This window comes from Psittacula echo (assembly GCF_963264785.1).
Source record: "Psittacula echo genome assembly, chromosome: 1".
NCBI classification, from domain to species: domain Eukaryota; kingdom Metazoa; phylum Chordata; class Aves; order Psittaciformes; family Psittacidae; genus Psittacula; species Psittacula echo.
In genome coordinates, this window is record NC_137735.1 from 57,732,713 (window position 1) to 57,751,468 (window position 18,756).

General features: G+C 44.2%; 1 protein-coding gene across 1 annotated transcript in view; it reads right to left on the reverse strand.

Moving 5' to 3' along the window:
- ELOVL6 (ELOVL fatty acid elongase 6) overlaps window positions 1-18,756 on the reverse strand; it is a gene marked incomplete at its 5' end in the record, with an annotated part of 76,394 nt that overhangs the window by 24,826 nt on the left and 32,812 nt on the right. The window contains one exon of the mRNA XM_080628409.1: window positions 21-152. Coding sequence (XP_080484535.1) covers window positions 21-152 — 132 coding nt within the window. The remainder of the gene's footprint in view (window positions 1-20; window positions 153-18,756) is intronic.

Sequence of the window (18,756 nt, forward strand, 5' to 3'; positions counted from 1 at the left end):
TGGTGTGAAGAAATGCCTACCTGAAGACGGCAAGGCTCAGGGACCAGAGCACTAATGGCTTCCTCAGTTCAAATTTTGCTCGTTTGTTCATTAGGTGCCGACCACCAAATATAAAGGCAGCATACAGAGCTGAAAACAGGAATGATTTCTTCCTGCAAAACAAAACCAAAAAACACCTGTCAAGTATTTAATTACATTAGATAGACAAGAGAGTTACATCTGGATATAACTGCCAAGGGCTTGTGTGTTTCCTTGAAAGGAAACTCTCTCAATGACCCTCCTGCAGCTCAGCTGAGGTTACTGTTAGTGTATGAACCTACATGCCTGCACATAGGGCCAGGTCCAAGTGCAGGCAAAATTGATGCTGGGGAAGTTCTGAAAAAAGACAGCCAGTTTTGGCTCCCATTCTTCCCTGGTTTCTGAAAACTGAACTTCTGTGAGGTACATAACAGATATTGCAGAGCCGACATACTTCTGCGAGCACAACACAGTTGATACGTGAACCAGCTGATCACATTTTGTGGTTCATTTATCTTTTTCATATCAATTTCTGTTTCCTGCAGGCTCCTTACTACCTGGACATTTAGTTTCCCATTGTTGCCTCCACGAAGGCACTTAACCGCATCACAACATGAAGAGCCCCATGAAAAGCGGAGAACCACAAGATATCAATAGCCCCATCAAGCAGTGACCATGCTGGGTGGCCCTGCCCTGCTGCACAAGGCCTGCGTGTGAGCACCAGTTCAGGAAACCCAGTGAATGTGCTGAAAGGCCAAGCAGGGCTCTCTTAAGGAACTTCAATGATACTCCTAGAATTGCAAGTTTTATTTTTAAAACTGCCTGATAGTAGTCCAGCTCAGCAATAATCAGCAAACGCTTGAACTCTGCTATGGTAACTCATTGTAAAACAACCATTAAAAGTCAAAAATAGACTCAGATTAGGATTCCTTCCCACACAGCACAATAATACACTAAGACCTAATGATCTACAACATTAATGGTGGCCTAACTGTATGGGTATACATTTAGGAATGGATTTTTCTCTAAAAAATCTATAATTATATTCACAAGTATCAGTGGACTATGGCTTTGAACCAAGAGATGCTGGTTCTTTTTGAACCCCCAAAAAGAAACACAAACATTCTCAAAGGTTTAACTACTTCATTAATATCCCAGACAAGGTGGCAGCGAGCTACAAGATCTTATGTTCCTTATGACACTGGAAACCCAAGATGACGCAGCATCAGACCAACCTTTGATCAGGGCATGGCATGCTGCCCACACTGCGTGTCAGGGGCAAGGTTCACCTGCATTGTGTTCTGTATAGGATTTTCAATTGGATATTTCTATGAAAGTATGTTGCTTCACCTCAGGATAAAGACAACACTGTGCTTGTGGTGCCTGATAGTGCCAAGTAGGTGCCACCTCCAAGCTCTTCCATTATGATTAGCCAGCTGGGGGTACCCCATGTCAAGGGTTACGGACAGGACAGGACGGTCCTGAAGGCCAAGCAGTATGTGCAGCACAGTACGGCACAGCATAGTGCATGCCTGCACCTGTTCAAGGCAACTGGTGCATGGATCACAAGCTTCTCAGCAGACAAAGGTCCTCCCATGAGGTCCACGAAACCTAAGAAAAGATGTAGAAGCACATCTGATTGGAAGTATGAAGAAAGCACATGCAGCCTTCACTGGAAACAGTGATTTTATGTGAGTTTGAGAGCTAAATAGAAGCAAAGTCCAAAGAGACAGAGGCATATCAGTATACATGCAGCAGCATGCCATTTTCTGTCTACTTAGAAACTCCTCTGTTTCTACTGACATATTTATAGCTCTGTGTTGCAAAACACAGGTAACTGCATGAAAATCCGACTGCTCAGTGCTCTGCACTGAGAAATGAAGACCTAGTGCCTGTGGTCCCCTGGGTGAGTTTTAGCATCCATGCTGGCTACAAGCCCCAGGGTAACTACCAAGTGAGTGCCCTCTCACCTTGTGCATTGAGATGGTCTAATTGCATGGCACTATTTATAACAACCGTGTTTTGAAAACGATAAAGCATAGGCCCTTACTCATATCATAATAAAGAAAAAAACATTCATTTTCACTTCTATGTTCTTGATTTTCAGTCAGGAAAGGGGCAGAATTACCACATTTATCAAATCTGACTGAAGTTTAGCTTGGCTGGAAATCAGTAAATATTTGTTAACCAGTTTGGGTAGTGATGAACCAACTCAAACTTGCTCATACCAAGCTGCCTAACTGTTAAGACAGGATTTATGGGATATGGGACAGGAACAAGCTGTCAGTGTGAAGTTGGACTGCATTCCCACCTCCTTCCCTCTGCAGCCTCTTCAGCAGCAGCCTGCAGAGCAGCCCACTGCCAACCTGGGCATGAGCGAGGGAAGGCAGAGGGAGTGTGGTGGGCTGTACCACAGGCTGCAGTGCTGTCCTGGTTGCCCCACGGCATCAGGAGGGACATCCTCTCTGCATGTTCCTGCCCCTTCAGTCCCATGGAATCTGGGCTTACAGTGCTCAGTGCAGACAGATGGCAATGCACACGACGAGGTATGGAGATACTTGTACACAATATATACCTATGGCCATTCGAGCGAGGTCATGTGCAGGGACCCCAGAAGAGGGATCCTGTAACCCCATACCACAGGGTGGGTGCAAACCCCACACCTCATGGCACTGCAGTGGGAAACCCTCATGCCAGAGGCAGGGAAGGTCTGTGTTGCACTGGTCCATGCATGGAGCTCCAAAGCAACCAAAACCACTGCAGGATGGTGCAGGGGAAAAGACTGCAACACAGTGCTGCCACGCAGCTGCCAACAGGATGTGGGGCTGTGCAGGCTGGCACAGGAGGAGGTCAGGATTTAAGAGCAGTAGCTAAAAGATTCTTTGTGGGAAGGCAGGCAGGTATGAAGCTGTTCAGTTCTGGATCAAATACAGCCAAGACTTCAAAGTAATGGTTCGACTTCAGTTCCAATTCAAGAAAAAAAGACCAGTCTGAATGAGTTAGCAGCTCAGGACTGTGCTCTGTTTGACTCCCTTCTTCCTGGGTAAGATACCCTACATCTTCCTGAGCAAGATACCCTATTTTTCGTGAGTTCAGTCTATTGAGGTCAATAGTTCCATTATACTAATTAAAACAGACAGATTTTAGGTCAATTTTAACAGCTTTGTAATGAGTTCAGCATTATTTGCAATGATGATAAATGGTATTCCCTCAGCATACAGCTGTCTTGGTGGTGGCAGACACAGGAAGATTTGACTGCACGTATGATGAGAACTGCAGAGAGCCGCTGTAAGCTGTTTCAGACAAGCAGAGATGCAGTAGTATCATCTCCTATCAGAGGTAAGCACAATACTGAATTACTGAGTAGGCTGATTTTGAAATTATCTCTCTGTTTTGACACCTGCTGACAACTTCTCATAACTTTCTGCATCCAAAAGACTTTGAATCTTCCCCTCTGCAGCATAATAATGGTTAAAGAACTGGCAGTCCAGGTGATGTAGTTACAAAGGGGTTGCAGAGCTACGTACTCTTAAGATAATCTGTTTAATAGCATTAGACTGGTATTAACCAGCTTCTTACCAATGTTTTTATGATGGATTTTCCTGAAAGGTTCATGCCTACAGTCTGGTTCCTGGGCTGGTGATGCAAAGCAATGGCAATCTGACAGTACAGTTACATTTGGTAAGGTTTTAGCCAAAGGCATCTAATACCAAATGAGCCTTTTTAAAGACAGAGTTTTGGAGTTGTTCTGGAGCACTGTAACTTTTCATTACTATTTTCTGAAGAGAAACTAAATAGAGCAGAATGATGACAAAAAAAATAACCTTGAAACTAAAAAAAGAAAAAAAATCCCCCAAAGCAATTCAGTAGCAAGACTCGCATCCAGTAACTTCAATGTTAGCACATTCGTATGTTTGTCTTCAGTTCTGTTCTGCAGGATAACATGTAGACATAAAGACAGGGCTGCCAAATCCTCCACATTTTTCTGGCATTTCTGTTTCTCACAGTTGTCTCCCACCTTCCTACATTTTCAGACTTCAGGAACTAAGTACTCTCTCTACTGAATACAACTCCATGTTTCCCTGTCAAAAGTTGCCAGCTCCTTCCCCCAAAAGGGAATTTTCTGGAGAACCTATAAATGCTCTGCTTGGGCTAGCGGTAACTACAAGAAAGAAAGGCAAGAGTTTGGGCTACAGGATGAAGATGTGAGGCTGATCTTCCAGGATGCTAGCACAGAGGTGGCTGTATCATGAGGCAATGGGACAGGCAGAAGCAGCTGACATGATGACAGAAACAGAAGAGAAAGGGTCAATGGTAAGCATGGAAGCAATTGAGAGGGGCTGGGGTCAAGAGATGGATGTGAAGCTGGGACAGCATGGTAAAGAAGGAGGCTCGTAGTCCCTTCTCTGCTGAAGCCCCTGGAGTAATGCTTCTTGCACCCATGTGCACACCAACAGGCTCAGGCTACCCACACTGAACACAGAGCTTTGGTCACTCTCCTGCAAAAATCCTACAACAGGGGCAGGTAGTATTATCCCCTGGACCACAGCCCGTGGGCTCTGCTTGTTCCTCTGCACTGTGTAAAGGCAGCTGATGTGTTTTATCGAGGATGGATGAAGGTTTGGGCGCTCTCAGAACCTGAAATCCTTTACTAGATCTTCCCCATGGTAGAACAGAGACACAAAAGAAGAAAAGATAATTAAGCAGAGCGAGGCAGAACCTGGGGCTGATAAAGGAACACAGAGGAAATCCACCCCACCAGGAACACAGCTTCTCCTTGTTCACAGCCAGGGAGTCCTACCCAGGGAAGCCCTCTCAGGCACCAAGGAGTGACAGGCAGAGATCAACCATCCAGCCTCAGGCAGGAAAACACAACATAGAAAGAAATAGCAACAGTAAGCAGACAGCTAAGGAGTAAGAAATCCTGACTCCCCCAGAAGTACGTTATTTATAAAATGCTTCAAGTGTACGAATTGCCACAGCATTCTAAACTAAGGGGCCAAAGCCTGAGGGTGAGCCTCAGGTGCAGTAGCATGAGACATACCAGTGTCTCTGATGCAAAGTGAAACGGCCTTGAATATTGCAGTGCTGCTGAAGGAGGTGGTGTCAGCCCAGACGCACTGTTGTAATTTTTTTTCCCTGAAAATAGAAGCCTGAGTCATTATTGTAGAGTTCTCTGATGTTAATGAGCAAACTGAAACAGAGATATGTGCTAATAAATGTAATATTTCCATAGGATTTTCTTTAATGGTTAAGGAAAACCTTTGCAGAAATGCACAAAGGACAACCTTATCATACATCTTTTAACTATCCTCTAACATGTAATACAGGATTATCCTCATAACAGCATTCATTAGGGGAGTAGTAAAGTGAATCAGTGTTAGCCCCCTCTATTTACATCCTATAGGGATTTTAGATGATTTTTCTTTTTATCAAGATGCATTTACTTTGCACAGGCAGAGCTTGTTCTAAAGCTCATTACCACTTCTTCACATGCTGGAAAGAGAGCACAAGAGGTAAAAAAAAACCTAAACCAATACAGTTGCCAGAGCAGAGTGCTTCTGGCAAGTAAACAGGCAATTTCAGGCTCCCAATGTTTTCTTTTGGCCTTCTTCATCATCATTTTTTTGACTTAAGAAAACAGATTTTACTGCGGGGAAAAAAAAAAGAGAAAAGGATACTCAGTAAGATGGAAGATAAGGGACTTTTCTTACCAGTTTCTCTCAGCTTTCAACAGAAAACAACAGCAACCACTTGTGTTTATAACTGAAACTCCTAACCTGAGAATCTAATTAAAGTGGGTTAACCTGACCAGTGTAAATCACACAGCATACCCATGTCCATAGCTTACAAGCAGTGACTGATAGCCTTGGCAAAGTTACTTTCTCTCTGGTGCTTATTTAAAAATCACACACTCTGCATGTATAAAAAAGGGTGTGAAAACGCTTCTCAGTCTCTCAGTGTTTCTACCTCTGAAATACTGTCAAAACAAACCTTTCCCTTGCTCTTCCCAGATATAATTTTGACAGAACCAGCAAAAAGAGATCTAATATGTGGCTATATAATATATGATAATATATCATATAATATGTGACTATCCCAGATCTGCATATGAAAATATAGCCTGCACTCCTAGCTTTGAGTTTCTGCAGCTGTTTCCTGTTGACCATACCAGCCTTAATAACAGAGAGAGAAAGAAGGACATGCATAAAAGCAAGACCTGTCTGATACACACAAGCCAATGCAGCCTGATTTATTCCTACAGCTCAGTATCCTTTGACATTTATATTTAGAGCAGTAACGACGACAGTCACACACACGGGTGACTCACCGATGATGGTCTTTGACGTAACAGGCCATCAGAGAATAAACAAGGATGTATCTCATACCAATCTGATCCCTTGATTTCTAAAACCTGCCTCCCAAAAGACCATTTTGGTCTCCTCATGACAGGTACTGTTGGATACATAGGTCTGTCTGTGCTCCCCACAAGGCACCCTGGAGAAGAAGAGTCAGGGCCCTGGGAGCACATCCCAGGCAGGGACTGCTATTCCCCCACATCTGCCTTTTCTCTGGGGTCCTGTTCCCATCACCCAATTCATGTCATTACTGACAGACAGTACCTGTACCTGTCCAACTCCTTAACCCACAGAAAGTAAGGAAACACAGGATTGGGAGGCTGCTAGATGGACTGCTGCAGGAACTGTCCCAGGCTCAACTTGGCCAAGAAGGATTTGCATGTGTACCTCATGCCCCGTAAGTGCTAATAGCAGAGCTAAGGCATAGATGCCCAGGCCCCCTGTTGCCCAGGTCAAAGAGGGAAAGGTGAGACCTACCAGGTCAGATAACTCTGAAGAGTAGAGAAACTGAGGCTGTTTATGGTTTATCACGAGGTCACAGCCTGCTGTGGTCCAGCTGGAGGGCCGGCTGGAGACAGCCCCAGTTCCCAACCAACCAACCTGCATGGGCATCTTTCCCAGGGAGCAAGGGGCTGTGCCCAACCAAGCCTCCCCCACATCACATTAATCAGACCCAGGAGCAGGAAAGCACTCCCAGGGCATGCCATTAGCAGGGCAGGTAAAAGCCCTAAAATTACAGAGAGGAGAAACAAGGGCACAACAGTGTGGAGGCACTGGGGAAGATGGCTCATGTCCTGCACCTCCCTGATGGTTGCATTTGTTCTGTTGAAATGTGTTTGCCAGTAGTTTGTCATACTCATGCTCGTAGAATATACATGTTACAGAGTACTGTCTGTAAACTAAAATGTGTGCAGCTAGGGATGAAAACAGCAGCAGCAAATTTTGCTTGCTGTTCCTTTGCAATGGGAAAAATGTAAGAGAAGCTTAAGGGTGAGAAACTGAAGTTAAAATTTAGGGACAATTTATTTTTATTTGTTTTCTTCCACACAGAAGTGGCAAACTCCATTCTGAAGTACATGAAGTCCTTTGTTCTTTCTAAGCCTCATATTGCCTTAATCAAACAAACCATAAACTCTTAAAAATCCGTAAGCTACAATTCCAAATATAAGCAACGTCACAAGAGAAAATTACCCCTCAAATGGAAAGGGCTTCCGAAAAGAAACTAAAACAACCCCCAAAACTTTGGGACTTGAAACCAGTTTGCCAAGATTTTGTTATCACTGAAGGCAAATTAGCTTCCTCCCTAGCTCTGCCCCAGGTTTCCTTTACTTTTAAGTTATGCTTTGAATGGTGACCCAATCAGTGCAGATGGCAACTGACGGTGTATTCACAGTGATGACAGCCATCTTCCAGTTTCCAGCTCACACGAACAGCAGTGCAAGTTGCAACCCAGCGGGCTGGATTGCTGGGGTGAGCCCCATTGTACCCTTCTACCCAGCTAACACCATTCAACCTGTGCCAAAGCCTGCATCACCCCATGCTCAATGGCTCCACTCCTCCCCAGGGATGGGCCAGCATCTGACCTACTGTTACTGACACTGATCATAAGTAACAACTGTTTTTGCACAAGCCCCCCAAGATTTGTGTCACCAGAGCTAAGAATTGACAGTGGCCCCAGAAGAATCAAGGAGCCTACTGGCAAAACAACGACTATCCCTGTCCCTGTTAGCAATCTTCATAGCAGGTCAGTGTAGTCAAAGAAACTCCTCCTGTACTGGAAGCCTCTCCTATATCCATCTGTATCACTCTGACAACATACCTAGTTCTTAATACATAGACTTGATGACAAAGCAAGGTGTCTCAGTGTCCCCCTGGACCCACCGTGGGTTTCTCCAGGCTTTGCTGGGTCCTTCAGGCAGTCGGTAAAGAGACAGCAGAGAGCAGGGAAACTAATGTAGGTCATGGGCACTGCAGTTCTGATGAAAAGCTACAGTACTTTCACTTTTAATTCCATCAATGTAAATTTAAACCTCTGGCCTCCACAGTGAAGACCTGGAGCTAGTAAACACAACTGCAACTGAACTTGGGTCTACTAACCTACATGTCTACCAGTTGAAGGCACTCTGTCTGTATGCACATCTCACCTGAAAGTGATTAATGAAGATGCTAGTGGAGGTACGTCATAGAGACATAGCATGCAAATAACTCGATCTCCATAATGCCTTACTCATTTGATGTGCTTTATCTGATCAAATCAATCAATGGTTACGACAGCTAGTAAGTTTACACTTACACTTACATCAGTGTAAGGCCTTCAGATCTGGAAAGATCCCTGAAGCAACTAACATATGTTATTTATATAGACAAGTGCTGCTTTTCTCACTGCTCAGACAGACATTTATTTAACAGGACACAACAAGTTAACACATCAATACAAATACATTATTAAAGCTACCTTTGCCCCTGCCTCTGCAGGAAAGCCTATGCACCACAGTGGTATGATCAGCTCTCTCCACCTTTGCAAATGCAACTTATAAATAGTCTTGGAAATAATGTTCGTTGGACCTAATAAAATATTTAAGTAGGAAAAAAGCAGTAATTCAAAATAAAACATGGAAAAGGCAGGGATTACAAGCGGTGTGTTGTTTTTCTCCCTATCCACTCTAAAAGACATTCCAGTGGACATTGCTCCCTTCCAGCCTTCTGCAATGTAACTTCAGAAAATGATGTTGCTACAACTGCCAGCAGATTGCAAAACACAAACAAAAACTGTTCTAATTTTCCTGAGAGCACTCCCAGCCAAAAAAGACATGCAAGATTCTCCTGTGGAACAGAACACAACCTTAGAAACAGGGCAGCCAGAAGTAATGTACAAATAAGCCTTTATGGCTAGGGTTTGGTGACCACCTTATGGAAAGGATCACATAACTCTCTCAGTGCTGGAAAATACTAAATTATCCCAGAGGAAACCAAACTAAGGGGATGACTGAAAAGCATAATGAATTAGAATATACACTTACATTTCTGCTCCCCATCTAGAAACCTAAAACAATATGGACAGATCAGAGCAAGCCAGCTACACCATTCTGTGGCCTAGATCTGATTAAAAGGGGATACCAGTCCCAGTGACATTGCAGTAATGGAACTCTGGAATAAAATGTCTTGCTCTCAAACCCGGTAAAGTGTCGCATGCCCTGTGGAAGAGAAGGGGGCGAATGGAGCTCATAAAAAATGGCATTTTGGCAGAGAAGCAAATGGAAGAATATTTTTCAGCATCCCTGCATGAAAAAAAATCAGGTAATCTGAAGAGCAACTGCCTGCTCTGACTAGTTCTGCAGTACTTTTTGATACATGATGTCCACGACTGCTTGATATACCAAATAAAACCTTCAAGGACATCTGACCCTTGTCTAAGCGCTGGGAGATCAAGTGACAAAGGATGCTAATGGAAACACTGCCACTAACCTGGACCTAACTCCTGACTGATAGGAAACCAGCAAAATCCAGGAGAAAAATCGGGCAATTTGGCCATAATCTTTTCAACCCCCTCTCTAAAACAAAGAGCCCTGATAAACAGCCATTTCCCTTCTTAGTCACCTGGGAAGCAGGTCAGGACAAATACAAAGGTGTTTCAGCAAGTGCTCGAAACTTGCAAGAGGGGGCAATTCAGAGTAGCTAGGAGGCAGGTTTACACGCTGCTACCTCCTCAGAACACAATGCTTTGCAGCTTGCCCAACACGTCCACCAGCAGAGAAGCCAGCTATGCATTAGCTCGCTACCTTATCATTACCAAATGGCATTTCCACGAACTAAACCTTGCCACTACTTATGTAAGGGCTTCATGATTAAATGGTATTTCAATGAACTGAACCTCGCCACTACCTAAGCAAGAATTTTATGCTTTCCATTCCCAGTGGAGGCTTCAGTCCCTAAACTAATCTGCTAATAAATTTCCCAGTACTTTCAATCCATTATGATTCCCATGTTATTGACCATGACCTATAGCTTCTTCATCAAATCCAGAATCACTTTACTTGAAATCAGTGAAGGCAGTACCTTTAAAGCAGACTCTTTCAAAGATAAAGGAAGAGGAAAACTGGCCTGGATCCAATTAAAATTATTTGAGGAGAGAACATAAAATACCATGAGAAACACTGCAAGTGTGATTAACCAGTAGAAGGAATTTTCCAGTTACTGAGGTTTCAGGATCTGATGCAGACAAAATTTAGAAGGCAGAATGACATTCCTAAACCTGCAGTGGAAACAAAGATGGGCTAGAGGAACATAAGCAAACACTCTACAATCACCAGCACCCATTCCTCAACTAAATGTCACAGGCCAGTTGGTTTTTGGGTGTCTCCTGCAGACATCCCACTGGTAGTCCTGAAACAACTGGAACAAACCAGCAGGAGTGGCACAGTGCAGTACAAAGTACACAGCACTAATATAGCTTATCTCTATCCTGTCAGCAGTATGCTTCTGACAGCTTGTTCGGGCTTTCCACCTCTGCCTACACCTTCACACTTGGCACGGGCACCCTTGCCTCTCTCTCGAGGTGGCAGGACCCACCAGCTCTCCCAGCTAAAGAGTATGGATCTCTCTTTTTGCTTTCAGCTGTGAGGGCTTGGCTGACTGCATCCTGCCCTCAGCCACCCCCTCACCTAATTAGATGGTATACTAAACTGCTTAGCAGTATTTCACTTTCCATCGTGGTATAAAGAGTACAGGTTACTAAAGGATTAGCAAGTATAGCATTAAAGTGTTATATATACACAGAGAGTTTTCTGTTCTAGCTCCTGCTAAATCTTGGTCACAGGGAATCTGTTAAAAGATAGCAGATGCCAAAAGGCAAGAAACCACAGACAAACAAGGTGATGAATCTGGACTACAGTAGCAGTGGCTGCATGCATGACACCGTGAGAAAGAAACGGAGCATTACCAGGAGTGAGCAGTAATTGACATTCAGCATTTCTGGCCAGGCAGACAAATGGAGCAAAGCAAGGGAATAGGAATATGTTTTTAAACAATTCGAATACAACAGTACTCTGAATTTAATGGCCATGATTGTTGAAGGGCAGAAGGGAGGACCAGATTACTGCAAATGGATAGCAAAGCTTGTTAGCATGTCAGTGATACTGTTTCAGATTTTTTTTTTTTAAACAAAAAGTAGCCACCCATGAAGGTAAAGAAATTAAATAAACGTCTGACCTTTGTTTTTGCCTAAAGCTCACATAGCCAAAATTTGTTTAAACATCTCCAAACATATCCCTTTTGCTATTCTTTTTCTTAATTGAATTTTCTACCACTGATTACCTCCATAACTTGTGGACTCTGCTCAACCTTCTCTCCATGGCAGGTTTGCTAAGTTATGGCTGGCCTATAAACAGACCTTTCATTTGCAAAGGGAATACAGGAGTCCTTTGGCACCTGTGCGCAGGATCTGATGGGCAACAGATAGGGGGAATAAAGTGATCTTCCCAAAGATACCATTTTCCCTGAGAATGCCCTGAGGTGCTTCAGAGCTTTGCAGTGCTCCCACCACAGCCTGTGCCTGCAGCTGAACTAAAGAAATGCCCAGGCACCAGTCACCCTTGCTGCCCCTGCACCAGCCAGCCCCACCACACAACTCACACACCCTGAGAATGGGCATCTCAAAGCCTTCTTACTAAACCAGAGGGATTCGAGCACCTACCAGAGACTCCATGGGCTGGGCACTCCAGTTTCTGGGCATTAAGTACACATTAACAATCGCTTGCTTTTACAAGCCTCTAGTCTTGGGAAAGGCAAATGCTATCTCTTTGAGGTTGGTAATGACCAACACAACTGCATATTTGCCACCAGGCTAACCTAAGTGTTCAGAGAAAAAGTTGCAACTCTGTGTATTCAACAAGTTTTTCCACTTTCATGATACCCTAGAGCAAATGGCAGTTGGCTACTGTTCACTGCTTTCAGTTTCGGCTGTTGGCTTTTTTCCCTTTAGCTATAGCCTGCTTTAAGATTCATGAATGTAAGCACACTATAAATACGTATCAGAGAGTTTCACAATTACACTGCGTCTGAACTGACATTTCACTCCAGCAAAGGGCAGCCAGTGTTGGAATTCAAAACACCAAGGGGAAAACATTTACTCATGTTTTAAGGACCTATGCCAGTGAATCCCCTCCCAGCCAATTGCCAAGTTTTTTCTACTTTATTTTAATTTCTCTAGCTCGCTGTGACTCTGTCCCACTGAAAACAAAAATACTTTGGAGACCTTGACCTGCAGCAGCAATGACTGAAAACACAGAAAAGTGCCCCTGTGTTTGCCTGCATCCGGGACACAGTACTGCTGTCTTGGGGCCAACTCATACCTGCACTGCAAGTCAGAGGTAATGGTCTTGGGCACTACCTCTGTTTTGGTGCTCTGGGGCGCTGAGCTGCTCTCTTCACATGGTAAGCACAGTGCAGGGGTGCAATGGCTCACATGGAGATTGCCAGCACAACCCTCCATTTCGCTCCTTCTCACTAGCCTGAATCACTGAGGTGACTGCGTGTACAGAGGGACAAGCAGCAGAAAACGCCTCTGATGAAAAGTATTCGAGTCCTCCGTCTTTTACCAAGAAGGCACAAAGTCCATGTTCAAAGTGCCTTTTGGTTCAGCAGTTTCAGCCCCGTCAGCAGCACAGCATCCTGCCGGGCAGAGCCCAGTGTGCTGCCCCAATGCCCCAACCAGCAATCCCAGCAGAACTCCTACATCCCTCACCCAAGCACAAGCTAGCAAGCATGATAGGTTGGGCCAAGCAAAAACACATTCAGTTTTGTGATTCACTGCAAATTATTTGTTTTCAGCCTACAGTTTAAGTTTCAATCCCTCTAGCTACCTAGTGTATCAGCAAAAAGAATCAGCATCTCCCTGCCTTAGATGTTCAGCAATCTCACACGATACTGATGACTTGTTCAAAGTCGTATCAAACCTGCAGTTGCAAAAGTTTGTTCTTTTGTGGTCTGAATTCTTATAAATACAGCTTTGAGCTTGGGTCCACACGTCTCAAAAATGCTGGATCCATGCTACAGCACCACTCCACCCATCCCGCCCCACTCCTGGCAGCTTTTGCCCTAAATAAAACAAGGGTGTTACGTGACTACAAACCCGATGATGAACCCCACCAGTCTTCAGTCACAAGAGTACCAGTCCTTATTACTTAAATCAGCTTGTGCTTCTTTCTTCTTCTGTCTGTGCATTTAAATATTGTGCTGATACAAACCAAACTCCCTATAGAACTGTAGGATATTTTATCCATGTCTTAAATGTGCTCTTGTTTGCTTGGATGGTGGGAAGAATAAATACCACTTCTGCTTCCCACTCACACTTGTTAAATAATACCAATACTGCAGATAAAACCCAAATAATACTGTTAATACTAATACCAGTAACATGCTAAATGGATCTGTTAAATAATAATTAAAGTAAATAGGCTCACTCACCAAACAGGTAAGTAAGCAAGAATGAGGCCCCATATAATTGAACCTTAACCCAACTGCACTGCTACATTTGCATTCACAGAAAGACTGTAACCTTTGAGTAAAAGTATATTCAAGTGATTTGGCTAAATTTGGTGCTCACAGCCTGTGCTAGACTGACACCTTTCTGAGAAGGCTTAAGAAAATGAATTGATTCTATTAGACTTCCTAAACCCTGTGGATGACCGGAGGTGTTAATAAGGAAGAGTTTGAGAGCTCCTGGAAACCAAGAAAAAGCTGCCCATCTGAATTTAGTGGCTGCAGTTATCCAACAAAGCAACGGATAAATGTTCTCAAGCAGCTGCTTCTCTTTCTCACCGTGGTATGCTGAGGCATTTTAAATAACCACAGAGTGGCTTAAACCATAGGGGTGGCATATTAAGCAACCTTCTGGCATATGTCCTGCAGCCAAAACTAAAATATGAAGTCCTGGTATGAAACTAAATCAACCTAACAAAACTAAAAAGTGGCACAATACAGGCTTGATGTCCTGAGAGCTGCTGGCATGGCTTATTCCTGTATACTAGTCCATTTTGGACAGCATGAACAGTCCTACAAAACTCCCCACATGCGGGGCTCCTTGAATCCAACAGTACTAGGGCTCCTCCATACAAGGAGAGATCCTTCACTGTTTAGTTGGTTCCCCAGCAAAACTCATGAGCTCTCCAAACAGCCTCTCTGGGGGCATGATTTTAGACCAAAAGCTGTAGCTCTTTCCTCATGCATGTCAAAGCTGCGTGAGATGTTTCAGCACCTTCATGTCAGCCTCCTGCAAGGGCAGCTTCCTCCAGCACTGCCTGAATGCTCCAACCCTCACTGCCTCTTAATGCGTCTGGGAAAAAAAAAGAAAAGGAAGTATCTCTCCTTCCACCAAATTAAGCATTTTACAAAATAGTAAATTGGGCTGGGGAAATAGATGGCTCTGGTGGGTCTGAGGAAGAGGATGGCAGCAAGAACGCTGGGATATTAAAGTCCCTGAAGCCAGCTGCCAGTAACGGGCACTGACCACTGCTCCTGGTACTGCAAGTGTATGTCGCATGAAATAAGCCCATACCTTACACTTAAGTTTCTAAATTGTTGTTTTCATGGTGTGCCCAGAGGCAAAATACAGGGCTCTGCTGTCCTTCCCGAAGCTGTCAGGACTGGACTAAAGAAAATGGAGAAAAACAAAGAAATAAAAATCTGAAGGAAACTAAATTCAGGTCATGGCTGTGAGTTGGGTCAACCAGCTACACAGTGAAGGCAGATCCTTTTCTTTCTTTCTTTCTCCCTCCCCTTCAATGCCAGACTTGTTTAACTAGATTCTCCTTGGTGAATTTTCTTTTATAATTAACAAATGAAAAGGAAACATGCTTCTCTGCATTTAAAAAAACACCCCAGCAGCCTTACGCAAGCCAATTCCATTTTTAAGACTGGGTAAAGACTTTGCTGCCTCTGCTTAAATACAGTCTTAGCTTTCAGCCTTGTTAAATTTGGGATGGAGAGGGGGCACGAGGCAGTGTCTTAAACGATTGATGATTTCTGCATTCATATGAAATTATAAACTCTAACAAGAAAACAGTAAGAAACAATCTCTCGCACACAGGCCGGGGCAAATCTACCACAACAAACACAGCAGGTGGTTGATCTCACAAGGTTTGAAAGACCGTCTTGATCCTCAGTGTGCGCTAGCCACACAAGCTTTAAATTAAAAGATCTGATGCCTTAGACAGGCTCACACAACTCTTCCCTGCTACACGTCTGTTAAAAAAAAACCTGGCAGGTTGAGTCTGCTCTCATGCAAAGGGGAAGGTGAGGAATGTATATAATCTTTCCACTTTTCTTGGCACCACAACAAACCCGCAGACGCCAGCCACTGCTATGCGTAGGCAGGAAGATGACTCCCAACCATTAGGATATCCAAACTCTGGGAGACTCTGCTTTCCAAGTGTAAAAAGGTTTGCCTGTGTCAAAGATGGGGCTTAACAGATTTGGGGGAAAAAAATCATTAAAGACCAGGTGAAGGGCTGCATGACCCTGCAGGTCCTTTACAGAATAGAACTGGGCTTTGGCACTCCTGCCTGCACTCCATCACTTCCAGGATGACTGTACTGAAAGCGGTCACTGGGAACACAGACCCAGGAGAAGAAAGGCTCAACGGTGCTTTGTATGGTTGGGTGTGATGCAAGGAGGTGGCAGGGAAGTCTCACCCCTTGCATGCAAAGGTGCATGTAAACCTGGCACCTTTAATTTGCAAAAGCTTCTCCCTTTCGCTCCCTTGCAGCGCCAACACAAACCTCCTGAGGCTGCAAGGCTGGGACTTGTTGAGCAAGATGTACAGTGTCATTCAAATAAGGTCCCTGATGAGGCTGGAGCAGCTGCAGCTGGCTCTGGCAGTTCAGGCAGCAGGGATCCCAAAGTGGCCCCTGACACTCTGCTAAGCCTGCCTCTAGCACAGTGCTCTATAAACCCAGGGGCTTTGGCTGCATGGTTAAATGCTGTTAGTTTAACGCAAACCAAATAAATTAAAATTAACATTCCTTTGGGGCTGACTCATAGAAGAAGTGTAGTCTTTTCATTGGCCTGCACTTCCCATCCTCCACGTGCTTGTCTCTCTCGCTGGCAGAACAAGGAAGCATTGCAGTTTACCAGAGACCATGCTCTCACACAGCCCCGAGCCAGGCCCAACTTTGCTCAGCACTCTGCATCCCTGTAGCTACACACACAGTTTAAAGGGCTTTGGTTCGAAAGGCAACCCAAAGCAAAATGTTTAAACACCTCACTCGGAAAACCTCACCAAGGAGCACCCATGCATGGATTCTTCTTTATTTTCATTTATTTGGCTGAAATGTGTTGCTGCATCAATGCACCGATTCAGCTGTATTTCTGGGAACTAAACAGTAAACAGTTTGCTAGCTCATTTCTAGTAAACATGTCACTTGTTAAAAAAACACAGCGTGTTTTTCTTTGGCTTGGTTTGGATCAGTGGCATGAGTTCATTATGTATCACCACAGAGTAAGAAGAGGGTAAAGACTTCACAGTTTGGTCCTGAATTGTGTACGCAGAAAGGAAAGAGAAAGGGAGCCTGACTCTTACAGATAACAGTATGTATCTGAGCTGGAAGCCCTGGTAATTAGAAGTTTTTACCAGCTGATGCTGACAAGTCTTTAGTAGTCTCAATCGCCTTCCCAGGAGACTTCATAAAGGACAGCACTGCACTGATGGCACTTGGCAGCCTCAGCCATCGCTGCAGCAGCCACTAAAAGAGCTGAAGAGGAATTAACTGAGTCACACTCTCACTCCAGGTCAGGTCAGCCCAGGTCACGGCTGAGGTGGTACGGACAGACCTGCACAGATCAACCTTAAATGGAAGGCAAAAGAGCTGTCAAGCTGGTGTTTGCTCCCAGTTGCAAAATTCACACACAAAAGCAGCACACTATGCTTTTCCATATAATTCTCTAGCTGTGACCATACATGTATCAAGAAAAAAAGAAGGAATCATAAAATTGTAAGATCATTAAGGTTGGAAAAGACCTTTTAAGATCATCAAGTCTGACCATTAACTTGGCACTGCCAAATTCACCACTAAACCAGCACCATATCTACATGTCCTTTAAATACTTCACTGGGAAGCTTGTTCCAATGCTTGACAGCCCTCTCAATGAAGACATTTTTGCTAATATCCAATCTAAACCTCTCCTGGTGCAAATTCAGGCCATTTCCTCTTGTCCTATCACTTGTTACTTGAGAGAAGAGACTGACAGCCAACTCACTACAACCTCCTTTCAGGTAGCTGTAGAGAGCTATAAGGTCTCTCTTCAGCCTCCTTTTCTCCAGGCTAAACATCCCCAGTTCTCTCAGCTCTTCCTTTTAAGACTTGTGCTCCAGACCCTTCACCAGCTGCGTTGCCCTTTTGGACATGCTCATAGGTTACTGCAACTTATTGGGCAGGGAGGGGAGAGAACAACCCTTGCTTAGGGCATGATCTGGGCAGAAAGCATCTATTTAGAAACCTGGGAAATACAGCTCAGCAACTCCAAGCCAAGCATAAATGCAGCAGGCAAAGCTCATCTACTGCCTGTCAAATAATAAACACATTTGTATCCTGTCCTCTTTATCTGCACTGGCCCAGTGGGAAATAACACAGCAAGAAGGCCAAACGCTGCTAAAATATGTGGTAAAACTGCACAGATGCTAGGCAAGACTGCATCTCTCTCTTACTGCCAGAGAAACGCTTAGGTCTGGTCTGGAGCTCAGGTGCATTAATATAGAATCCCCTACAGTTTCAGAGCACTTTGGAAAAGTTGCATGTTAGCTGGTAGATACCAGTTTCGTCATTTGCCATCCCTAACACAGACAGCAGAACTTGACAACTTTAACAATCTTACTTTATTTACTTCCGCAAGTCCCTCAGCCAATTCTTTTTCTTGATTAATCATAGAATCATAGAATTTGGGTTGGAAAGGGCCTTAAAGACCATCCAGTTCCAACCCCCCTGCATAGGCAGGGACACCTTCCACTAGACCAGGTTGCTCAAAGCCACGTCCAACCTGGCGCAGAACACTGCCAGGGATGGGGCAGCCACAACTTGTTGATTAAACAACCTTTCTTACAGGACAGATCAGCTTTCAGTAATCTCTCCTTCTGTGTGACCTCTTCATGGGTAGAGGTACGTTGAACATCTGTTCCACTTCCCTGGGGTACCTTGCGGTACCTCTAAAGTGTTTAGTGCTGTTCTTTGCCGAGTCGCTTTTGAAAAAACTATTTGAAAAAGCTATTCCCCATCCAAAAAATTCACATGGCACAGCTTCCCAAAGTGAGTTAAACAAAGGTATCTGAAGAGAAGAACTACATATCTGACGATGTTCCAGCTTTGGTCAACTGCCAGAGTCAATCCCA